This window comes from Fringilla coelebs (assembly GCF_963513975.1).
Source record: "Fringilla coelebs genome assembly, chromosome: 7".
Taxonomy (NCBI): Eukaryota; Metazoa; Chordata; class Aves; order Passeriformes; family Fringillidae; genus Fringilla; species Fringilla coelebs.
In genome coordinates this window covers 10,699,643-10,720,311 of record NC_140035.1, presented here as the reverse complement: position 1 = coordinate 10,720,311, position 20,669 = coordinate 10,699,643, and the positions used below count along the sequence as shown (strand labels likewise).

The 20,669-nt window shown below is 42.7% G+C and overlaps 1 protein-coding gene across 1 annotated transcript in view; it reads left to right on the top strand.

Annotated features, from left to right (window-relative positions):
• PDIA5 (protein disulfide isomerase family A member 5) overlaps positions 1-20,669 on the top strand; it is a 97,217-nt gene that overhangs the window by 58,628 nt on the left and 17,920 nt on the right. Inside the window, exons 12-14 of the mRNA XM_084209260.1 lie at positions 7,170-7,240; positions 8,537-8,700; positions 11,309-11,439. Of these exons, the coding sequence (XP_084065386.1) occupies positions 7,170-7,240; positions 8,537-8,700; positions 11,309-11,439 (366 nt within the window). The remainder of the gene's footprint in view (positions 1-7,169; positions 7,241-8,536; positions 8,701-11,308; positions 11,440-20,669) is intronic.

The window sequence follows — 20,669 nt, the reverse complement described above, 5'->3', positions numbered from 1 at the left end:
CCTTAAGGCAACCATGCTGTTGTCTCACATTTCAATAGGGGAAGATTAATTTTCAACACCTACTCAGGGCCACGTTCCTCAGAGCTGGTGTAGGAAGTGTAATTCATATCTCCCAATGCCAGCTGATCCACCTTCCTTCACTTCTTTTCCCTCCCAAGAGGGATGGTAGGAGGCACCATCATCTCCCATCACTGATTTCTACCAGTTGCACCACAGTCTTGAGGGAGAGGGTATATATATGCAGTTTTAGTGCATACATGCAGTGTAATGTCCAATAGCCAGAAGCTGAAACTACCTTGGAATGAAAATAAGGAGCCATGTGATTTTTTGTTTTATTTATTTTACATAAAGATGATGATTAACTTTGAGGTTGTTCCTGCATGTCTGTGCTGTGCAGATGGGGTGCATTTTTTCAAAGGCTGCTTTCTCGAGTCCAGCTCAGCCTTGGCCCCCTGTGAGCTCAGAAGCAGAGAGTGCACACTGAGGGCATGATGGAGCAGAAATCTCTCTTCCTGCCTGACTCCCAAGAATCCCTGGGAGGCAGCAGCCTCTGGCTGATGTTAGCCTTGGAGAATATTCACCCTTTCCCCTGAGCCTGAGTCAGAAGAAGACAGGCTCCAGAGTGACCAGAAATAAAGGCAGAAGTGTGTGTTGTGCAGTTTGTGCGTGTTGTGCAGTTCACCAGAGCTGCTGTCTTTAAGTCCCATGCAGGCAGCCTGCAGCACCCACTCCATCTTTGCCCCCTGTGCTGAGCCTTCCCTTCCCAAGGGCTGTTGCTGACTAAAGATGGCCCTTCTGCCAGAGGTGTGAATGTGGCACGGATGCAGACAATTGTTCCTGGAGGATATGTTTAGTTAAGCTCTCTTCCCAGCTTGATCTGATTTATGTAATGCATCTGACTATCTTTTTTGAAAATGAGTAAATAGTTTTAACTCATACTACAACTGTCTAAAACTGCTAAGATTCTTCTCCTGAGCAGTTTCAGTGATGCTGGGAGGGAAGAAATTATGCCACCGTAGAAAAGACAAGATGGTGTCTGGGTTTGGGTCACTACCACCTCAGCAAATCATACGGACAGGAGAAAGTGTGACCAATTTGTAATAATTTTGTGCCCTAACTTCACACTGAAGGGCTCCTGGAAGCAGCAGAGGCTTTCTTCTGTGTGGCCATGCTGGGATTGGATTTGCACAGCTCATTGCACGCACAGATTGCCTGTGCTCTGAGTTCATGGCAGTGCCAGTGCGATGGTGATAATGGCGGGGCCGAGCCGCTGCAGTGCTCTGGGATGAGCTGTGCAGCCCACGCAGCCGCCGCCTTCGGCTGCAACCGCAGCAGCCCTGACTGCAGTAATCCAAACTGCTTAAGTATTTTCCTTCTAATGCTGCATTTCTAGTTCCTCAGAGTCTTTTCCAGACTGACCTTTCATAGGCTTTGTCTTTCGTAAAGCCGTAAAGCTGTTTGCTTGTCACTGATCTCGAAGCGGTGTAATGCCTGATGGAATCAAACCTGCCTTTAAAAATACAGTGTTGGGGGTGGGGTGCCTGGATTTGTGTATGTGTGCACACATTTCTAGCTGTCGGAAGTTTGAATTCAATATCACGTTAGACATGTTGAAGACGCGCCTCTTATAAGAAAGCATCCAGTCTTGAAACGTCCTTGTCTTTAGGTATCTGGAATTTTACCTGGGTGTGCAGTGCTGCTGGTGGAAAGATGAATGGTTTGGTGGGAGTAAATACCCAGAGGGAAAAGGTTATACAAAATTTTTTGAGCTCCTGATCCTTCCTAAGGTGATTCCTTTTTTTTTTTTAGTTTTTTTTTGTTGTTGTTTTGGTTTGGTTTTTTGTTTGTTTGTGTTAGTTTTTTTTAATGCATGTAGATTGTGGCATGGCCTGACTGTTCTGACCGTTGGGACTATTAAGTGAACATGCAACCAACACAATTGCAAATTCATACCTGTGATTATGGGGAGAAACAGCTGCTTTTGTCATCCTGCCTCCCTGCCAAATTTGTGGATGATTTTCCATCAGATGTCTGCAATGCAGATGGCTAGATTATGCAAGGGAGTCTGCAGCTGTTGTAGTTTATGTTCTCCTTCACCGGTGAAGGAACTGTAAACTGCCTCGTGTTAGACCTGAGAGATTCTCTTTTACATGATGCATGTTTCAGCCTTCCATGGCAGAAGAAAATACATTTCTGTTCTTGCATGGGTGATAAGAGGGCTGGGATTTGTGTGTCCTTGCTGTGGCTGCAAGGACTGTGTCTTCCCTGCTCCATGTAGGTATTCCTACTTTCATATGTAGGGATGAGTGTTCAAAGTTAACAACGCTAACTTGTAAGAACTGGCTATTCTGCTGTTTTCAGAGGTCACTGCTCCTCTGGGATTAAGAATAGAGAAACCAGTGGTGTTATCCCCAGGTGTTAAATGTTTAGAGAATGAAGGTGCATCTGAATTTTTTTACTTTTTTTTTCTTTTCTTGAAGTCATCTGTAGATTTTCTGTGAGTGTATTCTGAACTGCCAGTGGCCCACTTGCTGAAAGCAGGACATGTTTTGTGCTTCAAATTCATTTTCTCGTTAGGCTAATGGAGGTATTTTTGGTGTGCAGCTATAGATGGATATAGAGCTGGCATTATACAATAAATAGCTGGTACATGATAACAGTATTCGAGCAGTCTGTTGATGACAGAAATGTAATGATTCTTTAAAATCTTTATTTGCAATTTAGTTTACCTCTAGGGTTCTTGATGTCAGAAATAGCTTCTTCACAACTGCCTGGATGTTGTCTTTTATCTCTTGCTTGTCACGCACACTTCAGATCCTCAGACAATGTTGCATTGAAATGAGAGGACATGGCCAAAAGCACGGTGTTTATTTATATAGTCATAATAACCTGAAAGAAGCAAACAGTGAATGACAGAGAGAAACAGATTTATATTCTTGAGACATCACTAAGACAGCATATGCAGGAGCTTAGCTGGTGCTGCTTGACTGGTTTTCTGCCTGTAAAACTTGGTTTTAACAGTAGAAGTACTTGTATTAGTTCATTTCTGAAAAGGTTTAGAGCAACTGGGTTGTGAGTCTTTGCCATGGTGCCAAACAGGCTGCTATAAACAAATGCAGATATTTCCTTGGAAAAAGAGTTGCCTGGTATGTTTGTTAAGCTTTCATTTGTCCATGTGCTGCTTACCCTTTCACTTCAGCATTGCTTTGTCCACACTTGGCCTTTGCCTCTACATTTGCATATAGTCACTCTGCAGAGGACAAAGTGCTGAGCAAGTGTTGTCCTCTGCCCTGCAGTGGGATCCTGGAGGGAGGGGACTTGTCTGCACTGAGGTGACATGGGGACCTTTGATCCCCATTGTTTGGGGGTGCAGCTGAGCTAAGCTGTGTGACAGTGACTGCACTAAAGGAAGGAGCTGCTTACCTGCCCATCTGCACAGTGCAAATGAGAAGATTGGTTATAAATAAACTGGGAAAGCAGAATTCTTGCTTCATTTAGGCATCTGTTTTAAAAATGGTTAGCAAGGGTGCGTACCAGATGTCCTAGCACTGATTGTTTTAAGTTTTGACTTCTTTTACCTGTCTTGTAACACTTCCTTTTTGCTTATCTGTGTGCTCTTTCTATCTGAGCCTTGGCCCTAGCAGCCTGGGCTCCTTTTGTGCAAGAGGAGCAAGATGAGGTGTTAGAGGTCAGAGGAGTTGTCCTGAGCTGGTCAGCAGAACCAGGCACTGAACCTGGACTGGTTTCTGCTGCTGGATGGAGAGTAACTCTGTCTTGAGCCCCCACAGCGGCTGCTTATCTTTGGCAAGCAAAGACTGAGGCTGTGAGAGCCCTCTTGGATGGACACCTACAAGACCCTTGGGTGTTCCCACCAGCCATGCCCCACAGAGGCTCAGAGGGTGGCAGTGCTGGAGCAGGCCCAGGCTATCCTTGTACTGAGTGCAGCCTTTCTTCTCACCTGGGATCAAACGAGTCCCTTCCCTTGCTCACACTTTGACTTTTAATGTCAGTAAGCGCTTAACAGGACAGTGCATCTTCTAGAAGCACATCTGTCACAGATGCCCACTGCAGACCTCTGGACCATTGTCCCAGCAGCACACAGGAGCATCTGGGCCTGTAGAGTTGTTATTTTCCCCACTCATTTTATGAACAGAAAGCATCTAAAACTAGAGGAGCTTAGCACAGAGGGATCAAGCTGCTGCTGAACAACCTAATGTAGCAATCAAAGGAGAGGCGGTGACCTTGGAATTCATTTAAATAACTTTTCATTGGCCTCAAAAATGTAATGGCAATCTTCACAGGATTATTCAAAGATAGGATAAATAATCATAGGAGAGATTAATTGGTTTGCAGTTTGTAGGTCTGATTTGTAATTCATATCTCCCCTTTTCTGCAGTAGTAGGTGAAAGCAGGCTGTAGCTCACAATAGCAAAATTCTCATGAAGACAGACAGAAAAGCATTGTTTGTTGTGGGAGAAGCTCTTAAAATTTGTTGTCCCTCTCTCAGGTTCAGTTTAATGTTGTGACTTTTTTCCAGGCGGATACATCATGCTGTCCTCTGTCAGGGGTAGAACAAGCATTCACAATAAAGATTTGAAGACTTCAGTTTGCATTTAAGTGCCTTTTAAAGATCTGATGTTGCTTCCCTTTATTTTAAGCCCGAGTGAGTTAGCTTTGTGGCAGTCAGTAGTGCTGTGTCTGTGTGATGTTCATGAAAGAACCTGGAACAGTGACATTTCACGGTCTAGATGTCTTGATCCAAAATATTACTTACATGATCTTCAGATGCTTTGGGTATTTTTTCATTTCCTGGGCAAAATGTGCCCGTGTTACTGGTTTTGGTTTTTTTCCCCTCTGCATGGCTTTGTGAAAACTCTGGTTCTTTAATGCCTTTGGTTGATCAGATCTAATTAATGATTGTAATATAATTGGAATATAGTGTAGATTATGTGGATACTGTAGCTAGAGCACAGTATGAACCTTGCTGTGGCTAAGGGACACACTGTGTAAATCCCATCAAGGTGAAGTTAGTCCTGCAGAAAATCATTGTTTGTTCAAATTTAAGCTACCTAATTCAGAGAGGTTCCCAGGTATCTGAACTGGGAGTTGAGATGGCCTTTGGTTAAAAGTGAGGAAGAGCACAAAATGAATTAAGTTCCCTGCTCCTAAGAGGAGAAATAAATCAAATTGGGCAGGTGTCAGAGGGATCTGTCAGCCCCTTACACAAAGCCATATGCCTGCAAGTTTCCTGTGGGTGGCAAATAAATCATTTTCCAACCTCTTTTGTGCTTTTAACCAAGATAAGCAGTGCTGAGACAGTAACTCTTCCTCAGCCTGTCCCAGCTTCTTCCTGCATTCCCCTGTGAAGTTTGTGCATCAGGTTCCCAGCATTCTCACACCATGGTGTAAAATTAAAGCAAAGCTTTCTTCACCAGCTGAGCCCCCCTTGTTCTGCTGCTCCTACCACATTACTGTTTTCTGCTTAAAAGAATGGCATGGGGCTCTTTAGTGCTGTGGTCTCTGTGCAGATGACTGTGTGATATGGACTGTAGCTGGTGTTTGAACAGGAGCTGGTCTGAGATCAGCAGCTTTGGTATTTGCTGTAATTCCTAGGTGGGATTTGCATTTGTTGTTCAAATGTTCCATAAACATGCCCTGAAAGTGTTCCATGGTGTGCTGTGGTGGCTGAAACTCTGTTTTTTCTGGTGAAGTTGGATGTCTTACTGCTTCTTGGCTGCAAACACTCTTTGACTTAGGCTGTATAAAACATGCTTGTCTGGTTGAGTTCAGGCCCAGATTTGTGTCTGCTGGCTTCAGCCATCATCCCATCAGACGGAAACAAAGCAGCACTGAGCCTCAGAGTCTTTGGTTTATTTTCTTTTGGACACTGGTGTAAAAATAGCCTGTTACCCTGTTACCCGAACACCTCAGAGTCAGCTTTTGCTGGCATGCACTGAAACATTTCTAGCCATATCTTCTGATACAACTTCCAAAAGCTCAGCAAAATCTGGGCTTTCGAGTGCCCCTTCCAACAATAACAGCTCAGGACAGCGAGCAGGGTGCTGATGCAGAGGAGAGGGAGAGTGCAGCAAGGCACTGCACGGCATTGCAGCACTGCGGGGCTGTGCCAGCGCCTCGTCCCAGCTGCCTGCACCTCCAGTCAGACCTGAGCCTCACCTGCTGGGTGTTCACCCCAGCCCCTCTGTCCCTGTGCACTGTCCTGGGCGGCTGCGTTGTGCCAGTCCCTTGGGGACACAGAAGGGGCTGTCACTGAGGCCCAGCAGCGTGCTGGAGGTGCCAAAGTGTAACTTGACATCATGGCAGGACCCTCACCTGGGCCTGAAAGTTCAGCCTGCTGCAGGCAACTGCACCAGCTGAAAGCAGTTTAATTTACACCCAAATAATTTATTCTAAGTCTGCTTCTCTCACTCGTGCATTCATTTTACTTTATTGTAATGTCAGCACTTAGCAGTGAAGTAATGGCAGATCTCTGGAGAACTTCGCACAAGCGAGAAAGCGCCATTATCTTGGTTTTACAGATCCTGCTTATGTTGGGAACATATGTGGTGGTGTAATTACACTGATGTGATTAAATCAGTGCAAATCCTTCCTAGAAGGACATGCTGCACCACTGTAAAGCAGGGCATATTATCAGTGCAGTTGAATTCAAATTATATTACTCTGTTAAGCTGTGCTAGTGTAAGCCTCCACTGAAAGTCACAAAGTCACGTGAGGAGCTGTGCTGTTTCTTTTTAAAGCAGATAAAGATTTGGAAACTGAAATGGGTGAGGAGGTTGTGCTCTGCCCAAGAGCATGCTAGAAGCAATGGGCTTGACAAATGTTTATAGTACTTTTTGTAAGGAAAGAAGTGTGGGTTTGAAAGCAGGGGGTTTTTTTAATTATTATTATTATTATTATTATTATTATTATTATTATTATTATTATTATTATTATTATTATTATTATTATTATTTTCTTTGTTTAAACTGTTGTGGCCATTTTGGAAAAAATCCTATATCATACTAAGGCTTTACAAATATATTAAGTAAAATGCAAGCAAAATTCTAGTAAATCTTTACTACATGGTTTTGGATTTTGATAATGGCTAAATGGGTCAATGAATAGCCATGGTGTATACAACTTAATTGTATTTTTTTTTTTTTTGGCAGGGTGTGGGCACTGTAAGAAAATGAAGCCAGAATATGAGAAGGCTGCAGAGTTTCTCCATGTAACCAGTGATGTAAGCTAATTTCCTTTATTATATCCTTCAAATAATCAGTAATAAATAACTAGAGTAATAAAAGTGACTTTTCTCCCTACAACAAATTCAGCTGTTCTCATCCTCCCACAGGACCCTTCAAAATGTGCTTCCAAAGTACAGTCTCATCGCTAATGCATGAGCCCTGCCAAAGTCTGAGAAAGAACATTCTGTCTTGAACGAAAACAAAATCGAAAAATGTTTATGTATTCTACTGTAGGCCTTATACATAATATGATCAAATCCAAAAATGGATTTTTCCCCCTTACTTAAAGACATTGAATGTGAAAAAACATAGGCTTTTATTTATGAATTAGATTTGGAAAAAAGCAAAAGGGGCTGATCCCTGTTTCAAATACCCTGTTTTTAATGGTTGCACCACTCCATTAGCTTCTTCAAAAGTGCTCCGTCAGCATGGCTGGAGAAGAGAGATCCAGTAATACAAGTATTAGTGTTATTGATTCAGTCTTGTGCTGTGTATGCCATGCAGGAGGAGAAGTAGAATTGGTCTCACCCATACTTTATGTATCTTCTGTGGAGACATCTAAAGTTTCTTTATTGCTGTTGGAGAGGGAGGAGATGAGAAAAACAAAGATTCAATGAATCACATTTTACAAATGCCTATTTGTCTGTGTCTCTAAAGGTGGTCCATGACAAGATACCCACAAGTTAGGGAAAGATGAATTTGCCTTAAAGTAAACTTACCTTTAGCAGTGCTTGTTTCTTCTGGGAGAAACAGGGATATGTGGGAGGAAATGCAATTTCTGGGAATGGCTCTTAAGCATTATAGAGTGAATTATATAAAGAGAATCCATCAGAAGTAAGAGGGGAACAGGTAAGATTCTGGTAACATTTAGTCCATAGTATGTCCCTTTCTGGTTTTGCATCAGCTCTCTGTGTCGTTCTGTATGTCTGTGCACAAAATCACAGAATTAATCAGGTTGGAAAAGACCATTGGAATCAAGGCTAGCCCATGACCAAGCACCATCATGTCAACTAGACCATGGCACCAAGTGCCACATCCAGTCTTTCCTTAAACACTTCCAGGGATGGTGTCTCCACCATCTCCCTGGGCAGCCCATTCCAATGTTTAATCACCTTTTATATGAAAAATTCTTACTCATGTCCAACCTGAGCCTCCCATGGCACAGCTTAAGACTATGTCCTCTTGTCCTAGAGGCAGCAAAGGCACCTAGAGCATGAGTGATTGCCCCCAAGCCCACTGTGTCCTGCTGAAGGGGTGTGTGTGGGATTTACAGGAGGTGATCTCTGTTTCAGAGTCCAGGTGTCCTTGCAGCAGTCGATGCAACTGTCAACAAGGCTTTGGCAGAAAGATATCACATCTCAGGGTTTCCTACTTTGAAGTATTTTAAGGATGGAGAGGAGAAATACACTCTGCCACACCTCAGAACAAAGAAGAAGATCATTGACTGGCTGCAAAAGTAAGTTTTGAGGGTTTTAAGATAGTATTTGGGTTCCTGGTTAGTGACTCCTGCAGATGGCTTTGATGAGGAACTAAGCAGAGCTTCAACACTGCCTAAATCCCTTGCTAACAAAACTGAATTCCAGTATTCAAACCCACAGAAACGTGTATGTTAATTATGATCTCTAATACACCAAATCCTTTATTTGCTGTGGGGTTTTTCATAGCTGCCCCGGTATTTCTTTCCCAAACTAAATATTTTTCAAATACACCTTAAGCCTTTCCCTGGCGAAGGAATAGCAATGGCTCTGAAAAATAAACAGAACATTTGTTGTTCCCTCTTTATACAAAGCAGCAGATCCCAGTGTTAGTAACTGAATTTCTACAGTTGTACTTTTCTCTTTCCAGCATTTCAGAGCCAGTGCCTAGAATTCCACCCACATGGGGCTGAAGGAAAGCCAGTGAGACCAACAAAACCAGCACCTTTGAGTGCACTAAGCAACTTTTCTTGGGTGGTGTGCTGAAATATGCAGAATTAAGTTTGATATGAAAATGATGACAATAATTCCATTTCAAAATAAATTGCTGGTACAATTCTCTCTTTAAGTATGTATTATATATGCATGTATGTAAAAGTATGCATATATATAAAAAAATATGCATTTTCTTTAGGTAGTGTAAGCCTTATGCATTTTCTGCATTAGTCAAGGGGAAGAAAACCTTCCAGAGTTTTGTGAATATTTTAATCATGTAGCTAGTTGGCATGAGGAATGTAATCTTTATTTTCCCCCTTTTATTTGGTGGGGGAAAGGTTGTTTGGGGTTTTTTTTGTTTTCCTTTGCCCTTTTCCCTTTTCCTTTCCCTTTTCCTTTCCCCTTTCCCTTGTCTTTCTTTTCTCATTACATCTCTGACTGCTTCAAAGCAGCTAGTGGGTATGGTCTGGCAGTATCGTTGTAGCACGTTGAGGAGCTTTATCTGAATTTTACTTTTAGACATGGTACTCCCTTGGCCTCCCTGCCCACACAGGCTCCAGGCTGCTGTATCTGTATTGTATGTGAAGTAATTGTCCTCATTTCACTGCTTTGCTCAACTCTTTTGAGCATTGTGCACTTTGTGGTGAGTTAAACAGTCAGGCTGATGCTGCCTGTACCGGCAGGTGAATATGCAGTGAGGAACAGGAAAGTGGTGTTAATTCTTCTGGATCCTGCTGTGGCTCTTGAAGACTCGGCTAGTCAGCAGTACAGGTGAAGCCCAGGCAACTTGTCTCCTGCTCTTGGCTCCTGGATATTATCCCAGCTAGAGAAGCAGTACAATAGCATCCTTGTTTTCTGACAGGGATAGAACTGACACAGCTGCACTGAAGCTGGTGGAAATAGGGATGCATCTGGGGTGCAGGCTGGTGATAAAAGTACAGCGTGTGGAGACCTGTCTCAATAGGTGCTTGCAGCCATGCTGGTTTTGGCTGTGGTTCCTCTCTGGTGATTGTGCTGCCACACTAGGCTGTTACCAGTTGCTGGTAGCTTATTCCAGGTCAGCGTGGAAAATTTTGTGTGAAAGTCCCACCTCTGTAACTGTAATCAGTGATAGCTCACAACAACTGTGCTCATGGAGGAATTCAGCTAAAGGACACACTGTGTAACTCTTCTTTCTCTGATACACATCTAAGTCTTTCTCTAAAAAGTGGAAAATCAGTAATGGTGGAAATACAATGAATGTCCACCAAGTGACCTTGAGAAGGACTTTAAAAACTGAGTTTTTCTCCACTTGGTTTTTATGTACCCGATACAATTTGAAATGGTGTCATTCAAAGTGTCAGGAAAGTCTGAAAAGCTAATTTATTACCAAGGCGACATATGAAGGTCTTTATACCGTGGCACCATTCTGATGATTTTATATAAAGTAATCACTATTTAAGATACAGCAGGAATGAATTTAATGAGTCTGAGAGAGGTCTGTGAGCTAGTGAATAGCAGAATTTTTGTTAGAGACGCTCTAGGTGTGCGGGATTGCTCTGATCTAGCCAGTATGTGCAGTCATAATTGAAACCTGACATTCTCTTTACCAAAGTAAAATATTCCGGTTCAGTCACCCCCAGTATTCCAAGTGGAATGATGCTGATTTTTGCATCCTGGCTTTAATATCTGAATTCTGGAGAAGGTCATGAAATTCTTTACAGAAGTTTGCATGCTAGTGATAAAGAGTACAAAAAGGATATTTGAATGGAAGATGCTGCTCTATATCAGTTGCCTTTTGATTCCACCTTCTTCTCAGTTCATGCCTGTGGATGATACAATGGTATGTATCAATGTTTTTTCCACCCAGATGGTGGATGCAATGTAGGCAGTCTTTATTTGACATTTCTACTCATATGCCTGACTACAGTCACTTAAATTATATTTTAATTATTTTAAATTATATTTTAAATTATCTGAGTTCCAGATATTAACTTGCATCCTTTTTTACTGTTGCCTGGTGTTGGAAATATCGAGTATGTCTTTCTACTGCACAGGCACCTTGAAGGATTTTTCACATCAGTTCCCTTGTGCTAATTATGACCAGGACAATGCTGTCCCTTTATCTCCTTCCAGAAACATTTTCAAACCAATTTCATTGTCTTGCTTTTCTAGTCCTGAAGCACCACCTCCACCAGAGCCTGCATGGGAAGAAAAACAGACCAGTGTTATCCACCTGGCTGGAGAAGACTTCAGGGAGTCCTTGAAGAAGAAGAAGCACACCCTTGTCATGTTCTATGCACCATGTGAGTAAAATAACCTCTCTAGAAGGATGGGTTTTGTAAGCCCTACATTTACTATGAAATCCTGAATTAATTCCCTTGCTGTCCCTAGACTTTTAAGGGTAAAGAGCTGATTCTGAATATATGTGCATGGGAACATAATTGGCACCATCATTTGTATCTTTATAAATGGAAACAAAACAGTACATAATGGTTATATTATTTAATGCAGACACCAAAGCAGGCAGCAATACAAAAACAAAACAGATTTATTTTCCTCTGCTGCATTTTATGGTCCATATAACAAAATGTGATCCTTTATAAGTAGCATAGTGGACATGGAGAGCCTGATTCATTAATGCAGCACTTCAGTAGTGAAATCAATACAGTAGTGTTAGAGGAATCCGTCCACGAGGTGGAGAACAAATTTTGATGGAGTAAATTTTGTCTGTTATAAATCTGCATTTAAGTCTCCACTGGGACTAGGGACGAAGCTTCCTCCTCCCAGATTTTTTTGCATGCATCACATAATCACTTTGGTTTTGAGAATATTTCTTGAGAGGTTTAGAATCAGGCCTTTTATAAATAAGGTGAATGAGAGGGACCTTTTCTGTTTTCCTGTGCTGTCCCAGAGACAGGCAGACTAGGTACAAGTTCTTAGCTTTTGAGGGGCTTATCAAAGAGAGAAGATAATCCAGGCATTTCATATTAGATACTATTAGTGTGCCCTTATGCCACCACAACTCAGTCCCCCCATATGCAAAAAAATTCTTCCATATCACATGGCCAGCAATTAATGGATAACCTTCAGATAAACAGCTACCAGATTGTTTCCATTAAATCAAAGGTATTTTCCATGAAGAGAGAAAAAGGTCCTTAATGTTTAATCAGGCAGCCCCTTATTTTGTTTTCTGTTAGAGAATTACACATGAATGCTTTGGGGCTCATATGAAGGGATGTGGGAGAAAGCAGGGGTGCAGTTCAGGAGGGAGATTTCTGGAAGGTTGTAAAAGAAAATGGAAGGGGACGTAATCCCTTTTCCAGTCCAGTTCCCACCACCTATTGACTAAAAATTGCTCATGTGCCAGGAATTTCTGATTCATGGACCTCAGCTGGTTAAGAGCAAATTGTAATTTTAAACTCAAATGATTGCCCATGAACTGGTAAGATTTAGGAGTTCACTGTCTCTCGAGTTCTCTTTACCCGATTAGTGACTTTCTGCGTAAGAGGGATTTATTTCACTTTTGGTTTTTAGCTGCATCTTTTTAAGACAGTTAGATTCTTGATCCTTTTTAAAGCTACATTACGGCAAAGACTCTATGTGTGATGGGTATGCAGCTCCCAGGGTTGAAAGCATGAGGGAACTTGCCTGATGGACTGATTTTTTGCCGTTTGACTTCCACCCTTACTTTAGGAGCGGTGAGTAGAGATCAGCCTGGCCCTTTCTATATGAGCAGGCTGTAAAAACAAGGCTTGTGTGATGTAAAACTGTTGGATCCTTTGGAGCTGCACTTGAGACACATTTTTGCACTGTTTTTGACACAGTGCTGCATGAGACCACCTATATACAGGACAGAGAGGTGCTAACTGGAACCCAATCTGGCCTTCCTGTGACTCCTAAGACAGCGTTGCCGTTGTGGTGTCAGTACATGGGTCATGCAGTTTCTGATTTGTCATATTTGTTCTCTAAATGTGGAAGTGTCTGTGAGCAAAGCACAAAGCAGGCACACACAGGGAGTGCAAACGAGCCTGCACTTTGTTGGCTGCAGGGGAAAGTACCAGATGAGATGGAGATTTAAAATCTCCGTTTTCTATGAAATAAACATTAATGGAGTAAAATAATTACAATTATTAAAAACACTATACATTTTCAGCTTTTGTGCAGTGATAATGGGCTTCCTGTTAAATTTTATAGATTAGCTTTTGTTTACCATCTTCTCAATCTTAAGACCTCTTGAAGCTTACATTGCCAATTAATCTTAACTTGCTTATTTTGGTGCAGAAGGAACACTGCTAAAATTTCAAGGTCCCATTACCTCAAATAATTTTCTTTTTCTATTCAAATCCACATCTTGGGTCAGGACAGACTCACAGTATGCTACTCCATTCACTTGTGACTCTGTGGCAGTATTTGTTACACTTACACATATGCTGAGATATTTTAGGATTGGGGGGGTGTGTATACATGCATATATAAAGTATGTTTATATATAAATATTTATGCTAAGAAATGTATCTCTCATCTGTCATTAGAATTTAAAGCAGAAAGTTGAGTATTCTGACCTTTGTCAAGCTTTCAGCTAGAGTGACAAACCTTTAGGCAAAGGCCACAGATATATATCTTAGATGGAAATTAAAATGAGATCTGGCTTTCCTGTGGCAGCTTCCAGTCCAAATTACTTATTATGTATAGGAGAGCCACCAGTCTGCTGCTGTGCCGATAACTCAGGGCTGAGCTGAGCTGAGCAGGGCTTTAATGGTACTGAGCAGTGCTTCACAGTGGTTTAACTCTGGAGGAGAAAGCTGCTACATCCACATGGAAAAGACAGGGAACTCATTACTCTGTCTTCTGGAATATGGGTGAAGCATAAATGTAAAGGTTATTCCGCATAGCTGTGGAATTTTTTAAGAACTGAGAATCAGGATCAAGACTCTGGAAATTACTGGGGGGAAAAGTCCACTCCTGTGGACTTGACACCACAGAGATCTTGATTTCACGTTCCCTTTCCTGCATGCTGGCATCTGTGTGTGCTGCAATGACTGATTTGGGGCAGGAGGCAGGAATAGGGGCAGGTTTCCAATACTGACTTGGAAAAAAGTGCCTGCTGCAGAAAACCCAGTGCTGCTTGTGCCAGTAATGACGTGGGACCAGGTCTTCATCCAGATGTCCTTTGGGTAGGTATATACCATGCCACTCAGGCTGGAGTGTGGGCTGGCAGATGTTAGAGCTACTCAGGGATAGGACTTGGGGCAGGCTGCTGACATTGGTGCTGCACAGCACCTGGCCCAGCTTTTCTCTGAACCCTTGTGCAGCTCTTGTGAAGATGTAATTGTTATCCCACTCATGTACCTTTAAGTTCAAAATGCCTAAAATAAGAGGAATACAATGGTACCATCTGCAGAAGGGAAGCATGAAGCCTCAGGTGTGTGTGGGGACTGCTGTGAGGGGTTGGAGGAGTATTTGAAAGCAGCAGGATTGATGCACCAGCATTGGAGAAGCTTTTGGGGAGAGTTTATAGGACTTGTGTCTGTATTTTTTTCATTATCCAGTCCTTGAACTACTGGATTCCATCAGGTACTTCGGGTTTACTTTTATAACTATTTGGCTTTGTCCAGAAATGGGGAGAGGAGACTAGTCTGAGTATGGTTTGATGTGCACATGGAGCCTGGTACATGGATGATCAGGATTTGGGGGCTGCAGACTGTGTTGGGAAGTGAGCCAAATGGACAAGAGCAGGTAGGCTGCAGTGCTGAACCAGCCAGGGTCGAGAGGACAGTGGCTGCAGGTCTGTGCCCTACACCCAGAGCTTGGTTCAATACCTCCAGCACTAAAGTGAGGTGTCCTGGGCCGACCTATTTGCATCAGTGCCTCTTCTGGCATCAGCACCCTGACTTTTCTTTCTTCTTTCTCTTATGTCTTCCCTGTTTATAAAGCTTATCTGGATGTGTTTTATCTGCATTTTTACTTTTATGTGCTCTCTCCACTCCGTTATTCCAGATAATTGAGATTTGACTTTGACAATGCATTAAATTTTAACCTCCTACTACTGTAGGATTGAAAACTGTGCAAAATAGAAGCAGTTGGTTGTCATTAGTTGTCAGAATCATAAAGGGTAACAAAAGTTCCAGTAAATAATGTCTTTGTGGTTGGAGATGTTTTTTCTGCATTACTCAAACAAATTAAGGGGAAAAAAGAATGATTGAAGCTAGGTGAGACTTCTCTGCAGTGCCCAGGGACGCTGAGGCAAAGGGCTCAAATTGAAACACATGAAAGCTTGCATAACCATTTAGAGGAAGTGGTGGTTTTTTTGCTATGGTTGTGGTTGAATACTTGAACAAGTTGACCCAAGAGGCTCCATCCTTGGAAATATTCAAACCCAGCTGGAGACAGTGCTGGGCAACCTGCTGTAGTTGACCCTTTTCTGAGCAAGGGAATTAGACTAGATGATCTCCCGAAATTCCTTCCAACACAGCAATTCTGTATTTCTAGGAATAGTTATACTGGAGTTTGAGATACACAGTAGGTTTGGGGTTTGGTTTTGCTGATTGTGGTTTAGGTTGTTTTTCCCCCTTCTCATCAGTTCTGATTTTCTCTAATCAGGAAAGGCTTAATAACACCCCTTGCTAATTCTTGTGCAGAAACAGAAAATGTCCACTTCGAGTTACAAGACATTTTTCGTAATTTTGTAATTTTTTCATTGAGATTGCTGTTTCCAAAGAGACTACAAATGAATCAACTGTGTCAGAAAGGAATTATATATAATAGACCATTCATTAACAGGTCCAAATGATGGGGGAGGGCACTCTGTTTTTATATCAGTCACTTTAAATGGCAGGAATCAGCACTTATCAAATTCATTCAATTTCTACTTTTAGTGTCAAAACACAAGTTAATAAACCCTTTTAAAAAATAAAGACTTTCAGCAGCAATGGGAAGTAGTCAGGGGAAAGTGCTCCCTTTTAGTGGCATGTAAGGGGGGCAGTTGCCCATGTTATTGACTTGCCAAATGGCCTCTATTTGTGGGACTCAACAGGGTTTGCAGAATGGATATTTTTAATAAATACTTTGCTGGGAGCTGATTTCCGGTTCTGTGTTCAGCAGTGAAACTTTCACTTCACTAGAAATTAATTTCATCAGCTGGAAAAAGTTATTTTCTAGTGAAGCCTGACCCACAGAAGTTACCCAGAGAACACCCAGAAGTAAACCATCCTGAGGATGGTTTTAATGAAGTGGTTTTGGATGGGGCAAATGGCTGTACTGCTGCAAGAGGATGTGCAGTTAGAAATATCAGCCTTTTTGGTTCTTCACTTAAACTTTTTTTGTAGGGTTTTTCTTTCAGGGCTGGAAGAAGGGAATAAAGGTGCCTAATCTGTGTTGCATCTGACAAAGTCCAAGAAGACTTTAGGATGCTTCTGGAGCCATTAAATGGCTGTGTGTTGATCTAAGGTGTTTGTGGGAGATAGTACCTAGGTTTTGTTCTGATGTAAAACAAAGAGAATAAAGCAGGAATATTGACATCATTGCTGTCTGATGGGTCAGCTCCTGGCCACCATTAAGAAGTAAGTGGGAAATCAGATAGGACTTAGTTCAGCAGTAAGAAATCAGACAGGGATCTGACTAAATGAGTTGTGCCCATCCCTGTGTGTTTCATCAGGAGCCCATAAAATGCTGAGAGCTAAGCAAACCTGCCTTCATTTTACTCACAAAGTTTGTTCAAGATTTTAATTATTCTGTATCCTGGTCTGCTCCTCCTCTGTGTTTTCACAACAAAAACTGTTTGGTTTCTTCTGTCCAAGTTACGCGTCAAGGGCTATCCAATGACAGAAAGCACTTGGCTGAGAGTCCTTGCCAGGGTGGGTCGCACTGTGGGCACAGAGGGTGCTCATGGCTTTGAGCTGTTAATGCTGACAGCCAGGAGGGCAGTGTGCTCCTCCCGCCCTAGGACCCCAGCTGTCATCAAAAAGCTGTTCTGAAGGAACCAGTAGTGTTTCCTTTTCATCCTTCCTATTTTTTGGAGCAAGCTTAGTCAAAGCTGGTTGCGCCATATCTCAGCCTTTGCACAGGCAGTTTCAGGGAGTTAATGCTGTGTTTTGGTTAAGCTGCACTGCTGTAGGAAAACATGGCAAATTCTGTTGGCTGTGAGGCCTCAGCCTGTGGCTGCTGGGCCTGAGATGAGCAGTCTGGGGCACTGCTGTGTCACTCAGCAGACTTGGGTGACATCGTACTGTGTGAAGTGTGCAGAGAGGGGGAGAACATACTCAACAATTGAGTTTATGAGTTCAGATGTGCGGAGCAAAGCAGCAGCACAGATGAATCTAGTGTCCCACAATGGCCTCAGACTGGCTCCCACCAAGAGGTTTTCCTGTCACTTGCAAGCACATCTTGTTAAGTTTTGATTAGGAGGCTGTATCGAAGAGCCTGAACAAAATGTGCGTGTTTGTAAATGAAGCTTAAGCTATCAAAAAAATATTAAAAACATGCTGAACAGAAAGAATCCCTTTCAAGGCAAAAAAACCTTGCTGGAAGGATTTTCTGGTTGTTGACTGAGGCAGAGGCGAGGTCTGGACCCTCTGATAATGAGGCTGTAAGTCCTGTGTGGGCTGGCACTGCAGAATTTTGATGTTAGCTCTGCCACTAACTGCTCTCCCTCTTGCATCAGTGGTGCTCTTGTTACCGGTGCATTACCGAGGTGTGTTCCTTTCGGTGTAAATAGTGCTGATGCCACAGAGCCCCTTAACAGGCTGGGTTTGATAAAGGATGAATTCATAGAGTGGTCTCTACAATCAGGCTGGCAGAACTGCTCTTAGCACCATTGTTTGTGCCGTGGAGATTAATTAGTGCTGAGAGAATGGTTTGAGCTGCACTTCCCCAGACACGTAACCAACACAAAGTGCTCACAGCGGTTGTGAGTGGCTGTGGTGGAGTGGTGACATTAAACTAAAAGTTGTTGGGGTGATCCAGCTCCTCTTGTTTTGTAACCCTAAAATGTTACAGCTGCTTGATTTGGTGTGCAGAATATTGCCTGTATATAAAGAGCTCCAGCTTGTGAGAAAGGAAGAGGAGGGGAGTGCATGCTCTTGCCCCGTGGAATTCTCTCCTCACAGACACACAGCTGTATTGGTGCAGTGTCACTGTGGGTACCTTAGGAGATTATGAACATGCCACCCATCCTTATGCACTGTCATGAAACCCATTTCCAGTAAGACAAATGCTTTTTTTGGTGATGTGTAACATTGTCTGACAGGAGCTCCTTTTAAGAATCAGTGCAGCTGAAATTCCAGTGCTCTGCTGGCTGTTGCTAACTCAGCAGTGTGTCTTCAATTAGTGGTGTCCACTGGCATGTCAAATGGCAAAATTACTTCGTTTGCTCTATAACTGTGTTTGCAGTTAACCAGGGCTGATGCTGGCTTGGGTAACTGCTGCTGCCAGCTTTGTTCAAGCTACAAAGGCCAGTGGCACAGTGGAAAAGGCAGGTCTGCTGGAACTGGCACAAAGGTATGTTTTGGGTGTAACTCTTGACCTTTATACCCTTTCTGTCCAGAGATGACTTGCTGTATAGCTTTCCAACTCAAAGGATTGCTTGTTGCCAAATGCTGAGTGCTGGCATGTCATTTGTAATTCACTGCAGTCAGTCATATCCTTGCTTTTTGTAGTGGATGAAACAGTCCAGGAATTTTGTGCAGAGTCTTTTTACTCTCCTTACTTCCGCAATTTGACCTGTTCTGATGACTTTGTTGCTGTTGCAATTGTTCATATCTCATGGCTATGGTTTCCCAATAATTTGGGTTTTGTATGTTTTGTCTCATTTGTATACCTCCAAGGTGTTACAGAATAGGAGTTGAGATAGATTGGGGAAAAACACAACAAAATCCACCAGCAGGCTGTGAAATTTGGAGTAGTTTACCTGTTGTTAAGAGTAGTCAGACAAGACTTGGTTCACCTGATGCTTAACTGAAAACCTCATAGCATTTTTCAAATCAAAGGACATGTCACCCTCTTTCAATTACTAATGTCTTAGAGATATCATTATTTTATGGTGTCAGGTCATGTCATCAAGTGAGCTTTGGGTCCAGATATGCAATAAAAAGCCCTCCAGTTCTCTACTGGTAAAACAAAGTGAATTAACCTTTCAGTTTCATCTCCAAATGCCTTTCTCAAATCTGCCTGTGGATTCAATAACTCCTGTAGCCACACAAATTGCATTGGTTTAAGCAGTATACCCTTTTCCAGCTCTTATCTGTGCAATTACTGTCTGTGGCCTGTCTTTCCTTGATTGACCAAGTAATATTCTGGTTTTAATTCTAGTTAATCGCTTGGAACTCTTGAAGTGGAAACAGGCTTTGCTTGACTCTGTGGTGTACAAGCTCCCAGGCTGGGTTTGATAGCTGTGCAGAGCTGCTGCTTGCACTTGCTTAGAATTGCAGTAATTTAAAAGCCAGTAACAGAGGGCACTATCTACCCCTGTTATTTAAACGGTGATGATTTCAAGCAGAGATGGGGAATTGGAAAGTCATTCTCTGCTCTGCACTTTGCACGCGGAGGGCTCCATCCTGCCACGTGCTGAGCCCTCTGAGGCCCTGATGGTTTCACAGCTGAACAAATGGAGTCAGCACCTTGCAGCCTGGCCCCCTGTCAGGCAGGATTGTGAGCCCTGAGAGTCACTTAACCTCTTCCTGACTCTGTTTAACCTTGGATGTAATGACAGAGGGGGATAATCACGTCTGTCTCTCTTAGGAACAATTTGAAGGGTAATTAATTGATATTAGTTAAAGCATTTGAGATCACCCGTTGAGAGGTACTAAAGGAAGCCGGGGGCTGAGGGGGGAGCAGAGCCCTTTCTCATGCTGAGGGTAGAGAACAGACAGCACAAATGCCATGGTCTCACAAATCACTGGGCTTTCAGAGCTCCTCTAAGGAGTTGGCCAGGACTTTGTTACGAAAGTACTGACAGTTTAAGTTAGTGTATTTAATATGAAAGCAGTCTACATTAAAATGTGTGCATGTTTAAACTCTCTCCTTAAAAAAAAACTCATGTAAAATATATGCACACCACTTTGTTATTTTATTTATCAAGATATTATTACATATGAGATGCTAAAAGCACGCACGGCAACAACACGGGTAGGGTTATAAATCATTGTATGTTACTGGTGGGCAGAAGGTATTAAGGTAGTGCTTTCTGAAGGCAAAATGCCCAGTCTGTGCTGCTGCAGTGTTCTAGCTGGGATGCTCAGGTTAGGGTTGGCAGGGGCTGTCGTCCTTGCCTGACCCACGAGCGGTGCTGGCCTCCTGCAGCTCCGGCTGCTTGGAGATGGTGACACGGGCACAGCCAGACCATGTCACTGCTGTGGCAGTCTCAGCTCAGCGATGCAAGTCAAGGACAGCTGTCTTCTGATCAGGTAGAGAGCCACTGTGTGACAGCATCTCTTTCAGAAAACCATTTCCTTTCAGACTAAAAATCACTAGTGATGGGGAATGTGAATATCCATCTAAATTTGACTGGCTTCAGCATGTAACCAGCTCTGGAGCTTAC